This window comes from Mus pahari, chromosome 10, assembly GCF_900095145.1.
Source record: "Mus pahari chromosome 10, PAHARI_EIJ_v1.1, whole genome shotgun sequence".
NCBI classification, from domain to species: Eukaryota; Metazoa; Chordata; class Mammalia; order Rodentia; family Muridae; genus Mus; species Mus pahari.
Window position 1 is genome coordinate 927,431 of NC_034599.1, and position 18,573 is coordinate 946,003.

At 34.0% G+C, this 18,573-nt stretch overlaps 1 protein-coding gene across 9 annotated transcripts in view; it reads right to left on the minus strand.

Annotated features, from left to right (window-relative positions):
* Positions 1–18,573, minus strand: part of Gria4 (glutamate ionotropic receptor AMPA type subunit 4) — a 379,870-nt gene that overhangs the window by 8,233 nt on the left and 353,064 nt on the right. For 3 of the 9 annotated variants that reach the window (XM_029543716.1, XM_029543718.1, XM_029543719.1), the window contains exons 15-16: positions 18,430–18,468; positions 6,911–7,025 (exon numbers count right to left, since the gene is read on the minus strand). In XM_029543716.1, the coding sequence (XP_029399576.1) occupies positions 6,911–7,025; positions 18,430–18,468 (154 nt within the window). Of the gene's footprint in view, positions 1–1,014; positions 1,145–6,910; positions 7,026–18,429; positions 18,469–18,573 lie in introns of those variants that run through there. The other 6 variants (XM_021205901.2, XM_029543721.1, XM_021205902.2 and 3 more) reach the window with 4 other exon arrangements.

An 18,573-nucleotide genomic window follows, 5' to 3' on the forward strand; every position in this document is an offset into this window, starting at 1 on the left:
TATCTATCTATCTATCTATCTATCTATCTATCTATCATCTATCTATCTATCTATCTATCTATCTATCTATCTATCTATCTATCTATCTATCTACCTATCTGCTTCCTGGGTGTTGGAATTAAACGTGTACATCATCTGCCTCTCTTAAATACATTCTATATGTATGATGAATCAGTGATAAAATTGATTTTTTTCCAATGATAATAAACATGTAACTTTCCTTCACAGACTCAGCCTATGTGTTTCTGCCTTGCTCTGTAAAGAATTCACAATCAGGAACTGTGGAGATGGTCAGTGGTTAAGAGCACTTTCCAGAGGACCTGGATTGGATTTCCAGCATACAAATACAGCTAATGACTATCTGTAAATCCAGTTGCAGGGCATCCACCTGCTCTGGCATCTGAGAATGCAGAAACATACATCCACCCAAATAAACATGCATACAAAATAAATATAAGCAAATCTCTAAGATTAATTCATGGACAAAGGACCTTAGAACTTGTGGAAATGCACTGTTAGCACTGATTTTTGAAATAATTTATACTGGCAGAATAGATCTGGAAGTCCATCTATCAAAACAGAAATTTGAAGTAAAGCAGAATGCTTGAAAGTGTAGTAAGACGACTCTGAGTGTCATTTAATATATTGACCTCCCCCATAACTGTTGATCAATTTTCGATTTTCTGTTTTGAGAACCAACTTTTAAAATACATATTTTATGGTCTCTTTATCCAAAAACAAACCTGACAAAGATTAGTGGTAAATAAGTTTGAAGCCAATATAGGTAATGCTATTATTTTATATCTATTTGAAGTTAATTTTAGTTTATTTTAAATCTTTATTACTGGGAAACAGTTTTATTGCCTATGGATAGGCTCTGTGGTTGAAATTTATGGCATTATGTTCTAAGTGAGGTAATGGCTAGGTAGACAGAAAAGTTCAGTGTTTAAAAGTTTCATAAACTTTGGATAATTGCTCCCGTTACGTTCGTTTGAAATACAAGAAGAGCCCCGAACTGCACCGACTGACCTTGCTTCCCGAGTCCTTGGGTCCACATTCACCTTTATCGTACCACCATTTGTTTTTCAGCTTGTCTAAGACGCCTGCCTCACTGAGTTTCAAAACGGCAAGGTTTACAGGAGTTCTTCACGTGGAAAATAACATAAATAACATTATATATGTTATTTTATGTTATTCAAGTAAAACTACATTAGAATCGCATGGTAAAGTGACGGAGCAAAGGCCACAGTAGACTCTATGTCTTGAACTGTAGGCTCAGGTTTAGAATCAGACATAAAACTGGGGCTTGCTCCATCGCTTTATGTAACAGGCACATACTGCTAGGGAGGATTTTTAAATAAAAATGTATGCAATTACTGTGAATCCAAAACTATTGGCCCAGTTGGATTGCATGAACAGTTGTAATTTCCCCCCAAATACATGTGGCAAGCAATCAGAATCAGGAACGGCTTATGTTTCTTCTTCAAAAAGAATAGAGATTGCAGTAAGCTATGCCCCATACACTATGATTTAGCTAGTGAGCTTTTCCTTACTTCCTACGAATATGTGGATGGTATCCATCAATGAGTTGACTCCATAGTAAGTTTCATATAAGGAGAAGGGTATCTCCAGTACTGCTGATCAAAGGCCAGTTTAGGTAGTAAAGGTTTGTACAAGATAAATATGCAACTTGCTATTTTAAAGTATAAGCTTATGCTTGTATTTTCTTTATGAGTCTAAATGACATGAACATAGCAATCATCTGCCTAAAATTTTAAATTATTACAAATAAATTAATGATAATGAATAAAGATTCCAAGATAAAGATGGCTTAACTCAAAAGCTAAATAGTTGGGCATTATCCAAACCTGGGATTGTGATAGTCTGGCTTCATAACTTTTGTACATAAAAACACACCAAAGATTCTAAAATTTTATTTTAAATTGCTTGTATGGATTTATAATAAAATCAGTTCCCTCTAATATTAGTTCATTTTGTTTATATGGGATAAAAATTATGATAAAAAACAAGCATGCTTTTGAATCATGGTCATAAAATTTTACTGTGATATATGTTTATTATTCCATTTAAGAAATAATAGTATTTGCCATGATCCTGAAGTTTTAGCTGTTTAGTGGTTAAAAATCTGCAATAATTTAAACCTCTATTAAAAGTTGTACTTTATAATTGGCTTACTAGCAGTACTGAAATGAATTCAGTTGATTTAGGCCTCATTGTTTTATACCAGTCTACTTAGGCTCCCCATAGCTCAGTTCAGTCCTCTGAACTCCGTGCTAATAAGGGCCTACAACTCATTCTCTTCCTAAAACAATACTTATCAGAATAATAACTGACTCACAATTAAATTAGTTAGGGAATTATATAGAAGATCAGGTTTTCTTCTTGAAATTGATACTATATAGGATTTGTGTGTGTTGAGATTTATATTTCCTGGGAGAGTCTTTAATGCGTGGTAACTTCACTGCCTCAGTGCTACCATAACTAATATTAAAAAATGTTTAGGCCCTCAGGTTAATGCTCCAAAGCCTAAAAATACCCAAAACATAATAGACAAAATTATATTACAGTACAATGCATTTTTAAATGGGTTGGACTGAGAAAAGGAGGTTTTAGATATGAGTAAAAAGAGATGTGTGTCATCTCTTAACTTCCTTCTAGAAGAGAGAGTTAATGACAGCATTTGTGGGTTAGATGAGGACTGTTGTCCCTTCACCCTCTGCATGTAAGCTTCCCCTCTATCCCCTTCCTCTTTCTCCCCACTCCTTTGTCTCTTCTGCTTTTCACTCAAGTACCTTGGTTTTAGAAAGTGAGCTTACACTGGCAATCCAGATATCAGATATTTATTACTAACTATAACTAATATTCAACCAGAGGAAGTGTACAAATGAAGGAAGGGGTGTGATACTAGGAGAACCCTTTCCAAGAGATGGGTGACTAAGTGGTTTCTCTATCACAGCTTCTCTGCTTGTGAATAACTTTTTTTTTTTTTTACAACAGTCTCTTAGTCTTGCATTCATTTCTATGGTTTTAGTATCAAAGAATAAATGTCTTATAAATATAAAATTTATTAAAAAATCAGGCATCAACTACTTTCAATCAAATGCCAAATTAAAACCAAGGAATTATGTGCTGGAATATAATTCCCAGGAATCTGTAATTTAAGGATTATATCCACTAACTGATTTTTATGGACATTCACACTCATGTGTATAGGTATATCTGTATGTAGGACACTAAGGCACAAAAAAAAATTAGGAAAGATTCTATTAGATAGCTGTTATTAGTATATAATGAGGCATTGCCAAAAATCTTAAAGTCAAGATTTATAACTTCATATAGATATTGGATTGTACAAAAAGTTTTACACACTGTAATCCACATTTTTATTGGTTCCTTGTCCATATATGCATTTGTTATTTCACTCACTCATAAAGATGGGTATAAATTTTCATAATGATTAAAAATAGTTTTACAATAATATTAGTACAAGCAAAGGAATTTTAAACAAGATTTTGTTTGCATATGATTTCTCATTGGCTGTTTTCTCAAAATAAAACTTCTTTTATAACTCTTGTTAATTTTTTATGGCTGAAGGTTATTGGAGTCAGAACTTCAGTGTTGAGAATGGGTGTCAGGCACTGATTTCTGTGTAGCTATAGTCTATGACAGCCAAGCTTCCCCAGGGGTTCTCAGTAGTTCTGCTGTTGATTTTATTAAAGTGTAAGTTCTTTGAGGGAAAGGTGCTGCCGCACTGTTCAATTAAGCCAGAATTCTAATGTTTCCAGATGATCAGAAGCTGGGCATTTCAACTACCCATGTTTTCCAGTTATAATCCTGCAAAAGCAAGCTAGATCAATTGTTTCCTCACAGGAACCTTCCCATGTATGACACAGGCTTTGGTTATGACCTCTTCTTTCCAGATGACAAACCAAGTCATATATTAAGACTCATATCTCAGAACGAAATCATTCAAATTATGGGTGGTTTGTGTGGAGACCTCTGTGGATTTGATCTACCTGTCTGTCTGTCTGTCTATCTATCTATCTATCTATCTATCTATCTATCTATCTATCTATCTATCTATCTATCTTATATTTTCAGTTTATACCCTTAACCAATACTTTGATATTTTGGAGGTTGCTGTTTTCTTCCATTTAGCACTTTTACTCCTTATTTTATCTCTTTTGAAGATCAAGTAAAATGGTACAGAAGAGGTAAGTTTCAAAAGAACAGTAGTTACTTGAAGAAGATACAGAATAAATTTTAAATTCATAAGTACTCCCTGGTAATTTACTTTAACCTAAATTAGGTCAGGTTGTTTAAATATTACCTATTCTCATGAATTTATAGTAGGGTATTATTAACATTTAAATTGCAACATCCTCACTCTTTTGGTGATAAACCTTGCATAGATATGGAAACTAAACTCCAGAGGAAAATAGAACATACTATAATTTCATTTTAAGTGAGTATTTTATGTTAAATTTTACAACATTTTGCAAAGTTCTCTGGCAATACCTAAAATAGTGGTTTAGAACATAGTTCATCTTTATGAAAACTGTGATAATATTCAGCAAGGGAATGAAAGGGCTCATAAAGTTAGACAGATGTTTATTACCAGACCATACAAGCTTCCTCAGGTCTGTGATACACCAAATAGTCTCTTGAACTCATTGACCCAGTTGTTGAATCCCTCATTTAATAAAGTTGGAATTATTTCTGTTGTGTAGATTTTCCTAACATACACATATTTCTGTCTTACTTGTTTTTCTCTAGACAATCTTTTTTACCCTAAAATAGGATTGATAATTATATTTGTAGAAAAATTAATCCATAAAGCACCTCTACACTGTCTTAAGGCTTGTGATTATAAAATATTCAAACAGTAATTTTCTGACTATATAACATATACTTTTAAAAATATTATTTATGTATTTTTATGCGCATTGATGTTTTGCCTGCCAAATCCTCTGGAACTGGAGTTAAAGACACTTGTGAGCTGCCATGTGGGTGCTGGTCCTCTGGAAGAGCAGCTAGTGCTCTTAACTGCTGACCCATCTCTCCAGCCCCAACATATACATTTCAAGTTTTCTGGTGCACATTTTCTGACATTTCTAATTTTCACATAAGAATACTTTTTCCCCATATCTAAATATATGTATATCTTTATGGAAACCATTAGAAAATTCTAGGGAAGTTTGAGTTCAAAATATAAAATTAATTTATTCATTACATTTAAAGCTAATCCTATAATATAAATGTGGTTTGCTCCCTCAAACTCATTTGAGGCTTAAAATCTCAATGTGACTGCACTGAAGTGGAGGGTCCTTTAAGAGGTCTGTGTAGTTGTAAGGGGTCTGAGTTGTTGAGAGACTATGCTAGCTTTCTGGAGGCAAAATTAAGTTTTGAGGGGTTGGATTGGTTATTCCAAGAGTAGGCTGTTACAAAGAAAGCAAACATGATTTTTACTGTTCTCTCCTTTTCTCATAATCTGACCTCCATGATTTGGTTCTCACCTCCTCCACCTCTTACTCTATTGCCCTTCTCTGCTACATAAATGCCTCTGTTGTTACGAAGTGTTCAGAGTGTTCAGAGTCCTCTGCATGCTGCTTGGACTTTGTGCTTTTATTTTTTTCTTTTTTCGTTTTTTTTCGAGACAGGGTTTCTCTGTGTAGCCCCGGCTTTCCTGGAACTCACTCTGTAGACCAGGCTGGCCTTGAACTCAGAAATCTGCCTGCCTCTGCCTCCCAAGTGCTGGGATTAAAGGCATGTGCCACCACTGCCCGGCGAGCTTGTGCTTTCTTTATCAATTATTTAGGATCAGAGAATGAAAAGAGGATTAAAAGAGATAGTGCATGGAATGATTTACTCGTTCCCTTCTGCAATAGAGCTGGTTATTATGGGAAAATATTAATGAACTCAGTTTGAGAGGTTTTTTAAAGACTGAGATCAGGGTTGGGAGAGCTGTAGATATCTTAACAGGTACTCCTTGAAAATACAAATCCTACTGAAGTTTAGGTGGTCTAGTGAGAAAATTTATAGTCCAGCCATATGATTTTAAAGGTATAATCTAAAGTTTTGATTAAGTTTTTAATGAGTTGAAGGTATTTTCTCTGTCAGAATTTTTCTATTTTATTGTTTTCTTAATCTGTAAATACATGTACAGATATAGATGATATTGTTATATATAGAGAGAGGTATAGGTAGAGATAGAAAGAATTGAGAGAGAGGCAGGAGAGATGTTCTTCAAGGTCACAAGTTAGAATATCTCTTAATTATACACCTTATTTTTTTGAAGAACTTAGAAGTTAGAAAAAAATGATGAAGCAGGAATTATGTATGGCATGTGTGAGGTGAAGACAAAGATGTATTAGGATTACTTTGTAGTCTTATTATTTTCTGATTCATCCATTAATGAAAAGCATTCCATAAACCATGCAACTATCTTTGCATTGTTGCACTGTAATTCTTTGTCTGCAAAAGTTTTCTGGTTGGAACTCTAGACAAATCAAGGTGGAATCATGTTATTGCTGTTAATTGGAAAGATTTGGCAGAAGTCTGGCCAAACATTAATGCAGAAAACAAGTCAACTTCACCCTTTTCTCCTGTCTTGACTTTCTCACAGACTTTCTTCTTTCCAAAACTAGCTTCACAGGTCCCATTGCTGTAAAGCCAGAGCTTCCCACATTTGTTGCCATTGAGCTTGTGAGCATGTCACCAAACTAGTAATAGTTGCAAATATTTTTGCTTTGACAGTAATTGCATACTTGAGTTTGTAGAGCAGTTTGACTGATAATCCATCTATGGGGAAGTTTATCGTAAGTCTCCCAGCAGATGCACCTATTACTTAACATACTGTTTACCCGCTCTTGGTGACATTGAGGCTAACCTTGGAGTCACCTCCCCCGCTGCCACATTCTCCTTTGTCGTACCACCATTTGTTTTTCAATTTGTCCAAGAGGCCTTGTTCATTCAGTTTTAAAACTGCGAGGTTAACAGCATTTCTTGAAACGATAAAACATATTTTGTAAGAAACTGTAGAGCTGTTAAAATGTTAGAAGGACTTAGCTTTTTTTGTAAGCTTCCCACAGATGCTAAATAAACCTCTCATTTTGCTATCTAGCAGCTCCTTACACAGCAGTCCAAATGAATGGCAACTGCAACTCATTCAAATGGACTCCAATTGCAGTACATGCTGCTGGGCATTGACTCAGTTTGCTTAGTGGATGATAATTGATTATATTGATTTTTTATTTTTGGAAAACTGTAGTAAGTTTGTATTTTTTAGCAATAGTAAAATAATTACATTTTGAATTCCTTTGCTTCTAAGAATGTCAATGACCCAAAAGAGACTGAAATAAAAATTCAATCCCTGAAGGAAAACAAACTGTCATTAGCAAAAAAAAACCTCACCACCAACAAAACAACAACAATGAAAATAACAACAACAACACCCAGCTAATAATCCAGATTCTCAGTTCCTGATCACAAAGAGTATGGCTTGATTATTATTCCTTTTCTCTATTATTTGTGGGGCTATTGATTCAGTGCTTTGAATTCTTTCAAAACTGCAGATTTCCAGTCTCTTTGGTTTTGATGAGGCTAGAGAGGAAATACAAATGGTTTTTAGGGATGTTCTTGTATCACCTTTTTTTAATTATTATTATTAGTCACTAGATGTAATTTAGAAATTAGAATCACAAGTCCATTTTGACTGTCTAAGTTGAACAATTAAACTCCAGGATATCATGTTGAATATTTGTCAAAACCATTTAAGGTAAGATTTTCTCTGCTTTTAGTTTCTCTGTGGAGGGATATCAATAGTGCACCGTTTTCTAATTATTCTCCAAGTCCCTTTAAAAGAGTTACATGTTTTTGCCTTCCATGTAGTTGATCTCTCCTCTTTTCACAGTAAAATTTGGAAATGGCCCATGAACTTTTTGAAGAAGACTTTCTTGCAGTTAATGAGAATTTCATTAAGTGCTAGGATAGGCTTAATCTACTGTGACTATGTGGGCACAAATGTTCTGTCTGTACTCTTTGCGAAGCACTGAGTTTGATAATTTCTTCAAGCCAAATGAATTACCAGTGAAACAAAACAAACATGTACATGGTTAGCATGATTTACCTGTAAAATGTCATTTAGCTGTCTATCAACAGGTTTTGGCTATTTGAAACTAAACTGCTGTTCGTGTGTTTATTCTCTTAAAATATATTCCTGGTATTTCAGGTGAATATGTTTTTCTACTTCTGGGTAAGATGAGCCATTTGGAAAGTATATACTTTCTCTGAGGTAACTACATTTGTGTTCACGAGTCAGACTACCATTTCCTATATGCTAATTATATTATTAGCTGTTCATACATTCAGAAAGGAGTGCTACATGGGTGGAGTAAAATTATTAACATAATTCCTAAATTCAACAATATTCTATAGTCAAGCTTATCACAAATGGGACCAAATTAAAATGCATGTATGCATTTCATAAAGACAAGGAATGTCTAATTTTAAAAAATAATCTACTTTGAAGAAAAAAGTCACTCGAATTTGTTTTGATTCTCAAAACTATACCTTATAGAAATAGGCAAATTTGACTTTAGTGAATTAAAACTATTAGTCTTCTATTTAGAAATACTTACTATATGCTTTAATCTTTGAACATTCATATTAGTTTGAGGTTTTAAAAATGCAATAGTATCCCAATTATTTCATATATTGGTTCATACATTCTTTTGATTAAAGTTAAAACTATTTCATGAGAGGGTTATTTAACAGGGTTATTAGTAATACCCAAATACAGTTTCACAGCACAATAGAAAATAAAGAAACAAACATAAAAACAAAATTAAAGGAATGAATAAGAAAAATAAATCTGTATGTTGAGAAGATTGTTTGGAATCAAGCTCTCTGCAAAAATTATTCTTAGATAATATCTTTCTAATACCATCAAATAGGCCATGTAAAAACAATTTAGTTTCACACTGCTATTCATACATATAAATATCCATCTATGTTTGCTTGATAAGATATAAACACTTGAACAATAGTTAAACAATTGCCCAGTTCACAATTAATCCACATACTTCTCTTGTAGAAGCCTGTGGTCCTTGGTAAAGTCTGCTTAATACCATCATGTATATAATTTACTTTTCTTTTGTAATACAGTGTGGAAGGCATGAAAGACCCTTACTATTTAGATTGTATTCAGTATACCAACTTTTTCCATGGTAATCTACAAATACATGACAGAAGACATTATTTTCTTTGTAATAGATTTGTGCTATCTCAAAGCCTACTCAGACTGCAATTTAAACTGCAGAGTAAACTATATGTATATGTATCATTTTAAACCTGTTCTGTCTTAAGAAATTACTTTCACATAGAAGTAAGACTAGCAATTGCCAGATGACTTACAACATGTAAACATTTCTTCAATTATTTTACTAGAGCTGTTAAAAAGTGCATTTTATTCAGCTCAAATATTAAAGAAGCCCCTAAGGAAAGGTGTTAACTACAGTTACAGAAGTTAAAAGGCATCAGGTCAGTCAGGATCTCAGAAAGCAGATCCCTACTGGCAAGTACTTTCTTACTGCTTTGGAAACTGATTCATATATTTCAATCATTGCCTCTAAAACATTTTCTCCAATATCAGAAACATTTGCTGCTTGTCCAGGATATTCCTGCCTACTTAGCATCAAGAAAGCTATGATGGTTATTACATGGAACAGAAAGAGGAGAGGAGACACTGGGGGCTAATTCTTGCATTAATTATCCCTCTTGTATTAAATGCAACTTAAAGTCAACTGGAAAACAACCGATTAATTTAAAAACAAAGAGAGATTGGTGGTGGTGGTGGTGGTTGAAAACCAGAGCTGGCTATATTCTTGCTAGACAGAAGAAAGTCATCTGAGAACCCAGGTGTGTAGACAATGAGTTTTGTGGGCTGAAATAAGTCCCAAGTAATTCACTTATTTGCCTTACATTTTGTGCCTCATAGGAAGTTTAAGTAAGAGCAGTGAATACTACCATAAGGAATGTGACTACTGTGGAATGAGAGGTTATTATTCCTGAAACTACTCTCCAATTTCAGATTTTGGAAATTCACCTCATTTCCCTAATTTTCAAAGATGCCAATAAATCTTAAGAAATCCTTTTGTTTTCATTTGAAAAGTTACACAGGCCCAAGTGCTAAATGGGATCTAAGAAAGGGAAATATTTGTACTTACTTTGTGGAGTCTAATGCAAATATGCTTTTTCTATTAAAAACACTACATTTATCCCAGGTGAGTGTCTTTCTTCTTTCTTCCTGTGCATCACTAATGACGTCTCAACTTCTATTAATTAAATTAATTAAAATATATGCTCTTGCAATGGCTGGATACCTCACGCCTGATGTTCATTTCTAATGCATATTTTTGCAATGTAATTTATTTCCCTGTTGGTGAAGCAGTAAAGTATACATTTGCTACCATGTCTACCTAAATAAATGGGACAAATTTATAATGCTTAAGGATAGTAAAGTTTTGTGATTAGGGTAGTAGGGGCATAGGGCATATATATGTGCATGAACGTGTTCAATTGGTACCTGAGCCTGTGTGCATAAATGTATGAGGGGAAGAGCAGGTTGTCAGGACTTTTCTGCTTTATGTCTTTGAGACAGGGTCTTTCACTGAATCTAGCACTAGTAAGCTGGTGGCTAACAAACCCCAGTAATTCCAATTTCTCTGGCAATGGTAGAAATAATGAATGCACATGGCCTTACCCGGGCTTTTTTTTTTTTTTTTTTTTTTAATGTAGGTGCCGTATTTGAATTGAGGTACTCGTGTTTGTTTAGTAACTACTCTTACCCACTTAATGATTTCTCGAAATCTAAATGATGCAATTCTAAAATTCCAGTAGAGTTACTGTAATGATACAGAAAAACTGAATGTTAAATGATACAGACATTGACATTTAGTGAATATCTATCAATAGAAAAATGGGAACTGCATATTGTTTGTAGATAAATAATTCGCAATAATTTCTTTACTCTGGCTGAAATGAATTCAGTCCCATTTCACTTAACAAACATTTCATCATTTCATTTTTGTCTAAGATGCCATCTATGCACCTGAGAGAAATTTTTTTTGTTCTGACTACTATAAAATGATACTACTCCTTTACTATCCAGATGTGGAAGTACACTTTATTGTACTCATATATAAAACATCTCTCCTCAGCCTTAACCCTCTGATGTCTTTTGCTGGAGAGGTTTTATATATATATATATATATATATATATATATATATATGTTATAAATTGAATATATCAGATAGAATTTAAATATCTGGTATTATGAAGACTACAATATTTACTGAAATGAAGCTGGGTTTTTATCAATGATTCCAACAAATACTAACATATTTGTTTTCAAACACCATCAAAATTATGTGAACTAATAAGAAATTGTATGACAGGCAAAAATTCCGTTAGAACTGGCAAAGATGTTTTAAACAAAGATGATTTTAAGCAACTTCTGCCCAAGAAAATGCAAAGCACAGAAAAGTAATACAATCTTATTTGAAACTAACCTGGTGAGTTAAAATAATTTAAGTTCATTTTTTATTCATATTGAAAGATAAAAATAAATTTGATGTTCAGTGTAGTCAAATATTTAATATTATGGGCATTTTAATTTACTTATGATAGAATAAAAAGCGAGAAAGAAAATAATTGTGTTTTATATAATAAGAGCTTAAAGATGATTCCCTTTGGAGAATCAATTGTAGGAAATTAGAGAAAATTTTAACATAATATCTTATTAAAAAATCCACTAGTACATCTATATATCAAAAGATAGAGGGATATCTATAATTATTGAATAAAATAATTAAATTTGTTTGGACCTATAACTCTTGCAGAAACTTCATTTAAATTCCAGAAAACACTTACTATGTATGTATAGATTCACATCCTTAGTCTCAACCCTATTCTATCAAATTCTTCTAGATTAATGTAACTGCATCTATACAGCTGCATAGGTATTAGTACTGAAATATTAATAATCCATACAACTTTCTTTTAATTTATTAAAATCAATAACAAGGTAAAATAGTATATGGCATAGTGCCAAAAAGGCAAACTAAATAGATTTGTAGGTTGTGATCTCAGTGTGAAAATAAACTGCCAATATTTTCAATGCTATGAAAAAATTGGATGAAAATACAACAAATTACTGTGTGGGTATGAGGATTTTAAAAATTATTTTTAATTATATCTAGTTCTTTATACGTCCCTGCTCACTCAAAATTCTCTGCAATGTGACTCAGTAAAATCCACCCTTCTCCCCCTCAAAACAAAACAAAACAAAACAAAACAAAACAAAACCAGAAAACAAAAAATAAAATATCTCCACAAAACCCTCTCAAGTATTTTATATAACTCAGTGATGGTTTAAATTGTCAACTGGATTCAACTTAGAATCACCCAGGAAATGAATCTCAATAGGGATTGACTTAATCTGGTTGTCTTTGGACAAGTCTAGATTGTTCTCTAAGTCGAGAACATAGAGTAAAAATGGGCGGCACCATTCTTGGGATCGGGTGTACACTGTACAAGAATAAAGAACATGCATGAGCTCCTTTCTCTCTGCCCTTGACTAGAGGGGTGGTGCTACTAGCTCATTTGAGTTCCTTTGCTCTTAGGAACTCATACCATTGCCTGCTTGACCTACCTACTATGTTGTGCTACCTGGAGTTGTGAACTGAAAAAAAACCTTTTCTCCCAGAAGCTGCTTTTTGTTAGAGTACTGTTATCACAGCAAACAAAATTAAATTAGGACACATGGAACTGTTGCATTCAAGCCAAACGTTCTAACTCCTTTGTATCAACTCTGATCTAAAGAAGAAGCAGAATCTCGGTGGTATTGTCAAGGAGCTCAGGAAAATTTTGGTTGGCCTGTAGTTTGCAATTGACTTTGGTATGTTTGGTTTTGTTTCTTGAGTCAGGGGCTGGAAGCTACTGGGTTTAGGTGGTATACAGGAAACTAAGAGTAATTAAGTTCTTGGGGAGACCTTCCTATTTTATGCTTCAACTAAGTCCCAGAGAGTTGAACAAATGAAATGAACAAATGAAAGCTTTTATAAATAAAGCTTTTTATAAAGCTTTTATAAAGCTTTCATTTGCTCTTTGGAATTTTCAAGCCTATTTCTATTTTATTTGAGAAGCATGTCTGGAAAAGGTTATTCTTCAAGGGTTATTATGATTACAGAGGCTGTATGCAAGGCATTTGGTCTCTCTCTCTCTCTCTCTCTCTCTCTCTCTCTCACACACACACACACACACACACACACACACACACACACACACATACATATAGTGACTTGAAATTTTTATTCAGTGTGTGTGTATGTGTGCAGGTGTAGATGCTTGTGCTTGCAAAGCCTTGAGGAGACCATTGGATGTTTTCTTCTATCACCATCTCCCTTATTTCTTGAGATAGGGTTACTTATTATCCTGGATCTAGGCTGGTTCCAGTGAGCCCCAGTGATCCTCCTGTCCCTTGCTCCCAACAGTGTTGAGATGAGAGGTGATCATGCCCAATATATATATATATATATATATATATATATATATGCATGTACGCACACACACAAACACACGCACACACACACATATTTGATTTCAGGTCCTTGTGTTTGAGAAAACACTCTTATCTTCTCAACCATCACTTTATGCCCTTAATTATGTTAATGTTGACTATTTCAAGGTTAATCTTCACCAGTATTTCATTAAGTTTAGTAACATAGTGTTAATTTTAGATCATAGATTATAATTTGTAATTTACATTTAGTCATGGTTCTCTGATGAAAGCTGGATGTTTTATTTAATAAAACTGCAAGAAATTGTACACATTAACTGGTCCATGATTACTGGTGGTTTCTAGACTTTGGAAAGACTCAAATATCTGAGCTAAACTCTAGAAACACCTGTTTTGAAATTAATTTGCGACTTCTCTTATGCATGCCTCTCAGAAGAAGGAGATATAAAAACAAATTGACATCATGCTGACTGCACAATTTCAATACATAAGTTTTGAGTCTGTTATTTGTCTGGAAGTGCTTTCCAAGGCTCTACATTAATTTGTGATCATTAGGTAAACATTAAGAAAATGTCAAGGAAGCTATCTCAATTGAATACTGTTAATTTCATTTTATTAGTGGGTTTCTTTGAGGACTTAAGGTCTGCAGTGTCCATCCTCTCTACCTCATTGTTTCTGCTGTTTACAAGGGCTACAAAAAGGAGTGTCATATGAGGCCACAGCCAGATGCATTGTAAGATGTTTTGTGAAGCGCTTTGTGTTCTCTAGAAATGGAATTTAATTTTCAAGCTTAGGTCATTATTAGTCTAAAGTAAAGTTCAGAGAACTACAATCTGGTTGCTGTCAGTCACTGTGTGATTTTCTGCAACATGGTGCCATGCATTCCTAAGCCTTGCTGAGTGAGGATGAGCTGTGCAGTCTCTGTTCTGTTCTAGACTTTGTGTTTTTCTGCCTTCTAGACTCAGCTCCTTATTCTTCCTACTATGATTCTAGAATTCTGATTTAGCCCATGAACCACAGATCATATTTTATTTTCCATTCTTGTCTGTTTCCTAAAAACTTTCAAGAATTGCTATAAGGACTTAGAATCTTGAGAACTTTTTTGAGTCAATATGTGGGCTAGAGGTTATCTTTTCTTTTTTCACTTCACAGATTTCATTGTGGCCTAATGACTGTTAGGTGACTTGTGCAGCAAAGCCCAGCTGGACAGGAGCCATCTGCCTTCTAGTCCAGTGCTCTTCTCCAAGTGCTTTGACTTTCTGTTCCTTGTCCAAACCCTTCCCTGGGTGTTAATGCTTTTTCCATTCTGCTATGTATCTTTCAGGAACTTGTCCATGTCCTGTGAAGTTTGCCACGTTTGGTAGGAATTTTTCCTGATTCACTTTTATACACACTGCATGACTGAGTTGGTATCTCTGACATTGCTGACTATTATACTCATGGTCACATAAACCCCAAAAGGTGGGTGGTCTTGTCAATTCAACATCTACTTCCTAACTATGGACAGAGCATGTGCAAGTAATCTAAGAAATGATGTCAGTAAACTTTATGGTGGTGATTTAACTAAGGGAGAGAGACAGCCTAGAGACCTGGAACTCAGTGATAAAGGCCAGTACTGCAGAAATGAAATACAAATTCAAGGGCACTTTTCAGAATAACAGGTCTTAAACAGGTCTACATGGTAACACAGGCTATTTTCCTAAGCATGGAATAAGATGTATGTTTGAATACATACAATGTTCTCTGCAGTCTAACCTCTATGTCCTGCATTCCTAGGAATATCATCACAAGGAAACCTGATCTTTTATACTAGATCAGAAAATTTACTCAGAAGAAATAATTGGATATAAAACCTACAATAAAACAGGAAGACATGTCTACAAAAACCCAATGTAATATTTGAATTTTTACTGCCTTTCATTTCCTTAGTCACTCGTCTTTAAGACCTGTTATTCTGAAAAGTGTCCCGGAATTTATATTTCATTTCTGCAGTACTGGCCTTTATCACTGAGCTACAGGTCTCTTGGCTGTCTCACTCCCTCAGTACCCAAAGTCACAATAAACTGTTCTCTGCAGCAAAATAGCATACCAACAAACACCTTTCAGGGTCTGTGCTCACCAACAAACACCTTTCAGGGTCTGTGCTCACCAACAAACACCTTTCAGGGTCTGTGCTCACCTCAAGATTTTATTGTAACTTTTCTGAAATCCAAGGTCTATGTGTGTTTTTAAAGTATACTGTTTAATAATCTTATGGCAAAACTAAAAGCTACTCATTGGCAATACCTAATCAATGTTGAAGTCTAACCTACTCAACATAGTAACCCTATATGCACATTCTCTCTGACTCTAGCCATAGTAGTTTCCTCATAGTTCCAAAGGTATTTTGTTTAGAATTTACTAAAATTCAACAATAATTTTTGCCCCTTCCTCTCATATTTTCTTTTTCTTATGTTTGCTCATAATCACTCTTAACCATTTAACCAATATTCACTGCTTCTCTGTCTGGGCCTTGTTTATAAGGTTTTTCTCTATGTGGGACAGACAATGGATCCATCTTAGGTTTGTGTGCAACATAGTACATGCTTAGGTTCCATTTGCTCAAAGAAGAGCAGCTATATCTTAAATGTGGAATAAGACATACATGTGATACTCAGTAACTGGTATCACATGGAATTACTCAAGAAAGACACTGAAATATTAATACTATATATAACAATAATGTGAAATAATTTATCAACAAAATAATCTAAGAAGGTGCTTCATAGGGATTCTAGCTAAACAGCTCTTTTGTGTACTTTGTATCTCCAGTAGGAAAGAACACTGATAAATCATATACAACTGATTTTTAAATATCAAGGACAATATAATATTATCATTTAAACTTAAAACTGAAAGGTGCTTTTGCAAATCACTTTCAATCTAGCTACATTTAGCCTATAAAACACCTTTAGATAAGACTTTTATAACTAAATTTACTATTTTGAATAGTTAATACAGTTAATCTGAGAAATTAAATGACATATCTATCAACAGAGACTAAATGGCAGCTGTACATTTCATCTGATTTCACTAAAATTTATTTCATTACATATTGCATACATATATTTAGGTCACTAAATATGTCTAGCTCAGATTCATTTGCAAGTATTTAGAATTCTCATAAAATTTTTGGGTAATAACAGTTTCAACTTTTCTCTCTGATTTGAGATCATAGATTCCTTACCTGTAAACAAGTATTTGGAGGTTATTCATACAAAGTAATATTTGTTTCAATAGATTTTGTCTCATTCTCTTTTTGTCTTTTGATTAAGTTGGGAGAATAGTAAAAATAGAAAAAGAAGCTTGAGCAGTAAAAGTACTAAAGAAAGACCATGTCTGAATTTCCCACAGTCTTTAAGGCTGTATAGTAAACTCAGAAAAGGAAGAATATAAGAATTACTAGTCAGAGAATCCTAAGTCTATTCCATAGTTCTTAGAGATAGAGTTTACACCGTTCTACATAAAGATAATAATCTGCTTATCTTACTTTTTTTATTTTAAAAATGTTTTCTTGTCCCTGAGCAATGTTTGTGTATATGTTCATACATGCAAATAAAGGTATGTAGTGGTGCAGTGTGTGGAGGTTAGAGGGCAAACTTGTGTGGTGAGCCTCCTCTTCCACTGTACTTGAAACAGGGTCTTCTGCTCACAGCTGTGTAAGAAAGGCTGGTTGGTCCTTAAGCTTCTGGAGGCTTTCCTGTCTCAGCCTCTCATTTCTCTTAAGGAGAGCTGGCATTATGCATTTAGCTCTTTCCATAGGTTCTGAGATTCTGAATTCTGCTCATCAGGGCTTTGTGACAAGTGTTTATAAAAGGAATCATTGTCTCTCTGGTCCTTTACCTGCTTATCTTTGAGACCACAGCATTTACAGTACAAATGTGTACCCATTAATTATTGTTAATTCAATTTAAATGACAAAGGTGAAATTCTATTACTATTTATTTATTTATTTATTTATTTAATTGTGAGTGCATGATGTGAGGGGGTAGGGCATGTCTGCCATAGCATGCATGTGAAGGTCAGAAAACAACTTTGTATCTTCCCTTGGAAACTCTTGAATGGAAAAAACAATGTGAAGAAGACACCAAAGGTAGGGAGTATTTGAAGACTTCAAAAACAATAATTAGGAATGTGAACTTACCATAGAAATAATTAAAGTAAACATCAAGAGGCCTGCAGGAGAGGGTGAATCGGTATCCAGAAATTGTACTAAAAAAAGTCCCTTTCCTATTATTTTTCTCACTATGATTTCTACATAATATATTTAAAAACATCACACTGTCTATCTTACCTCAGCTTGAAAGTTTAGTCTGATTTTATTTCATAATTAGACATCACTAAAATTATAACAACACCATCTTTTATTAGAATTATTCTTGATAACAATGTATTTTATGAGAAATATTTTGAAGTTTAGTTTAATATTTTTGTATTTTCTTAACCATTATAGTTTGATTGACAATAACTATCAATAGTCTATACGCAGAGAAATGAAAAGCTGAAGAATTTAAATCTCAATGGAAGACTGGTCTTTAATGAGGATGGAAAATGAATGCAGTAGCACACAGCTGTTATGACTTGTGTGAAGGCTTTTCTTTTTTTCTGCTATAAAATTTGTAAATGGATGTTGAAATCACTACTATGCATAGGTAGAAAGCTGGCTTCCTGATGCTGGTGGGTTAAAAAATATAAATGTATAAAGAAAAAGGGATTTAAAAATAGGTGGGGGAGGGGTTTCCTTCAAATGGATGGAACCCATTCTTTTGAAAGAAAACTCCCCTCTTACCTTAATCCTGGAGCTGGTAAGTTCTCCTCTGTCCTCCTCCTAGGGGAGAAATACCCAAAGTTAAACAATAATAGAACATGATCTTGTATTAAAGTCAAGTTCAGTTCTGGCCAATCCTTTCCTTAAGTCTCACATGATACTACC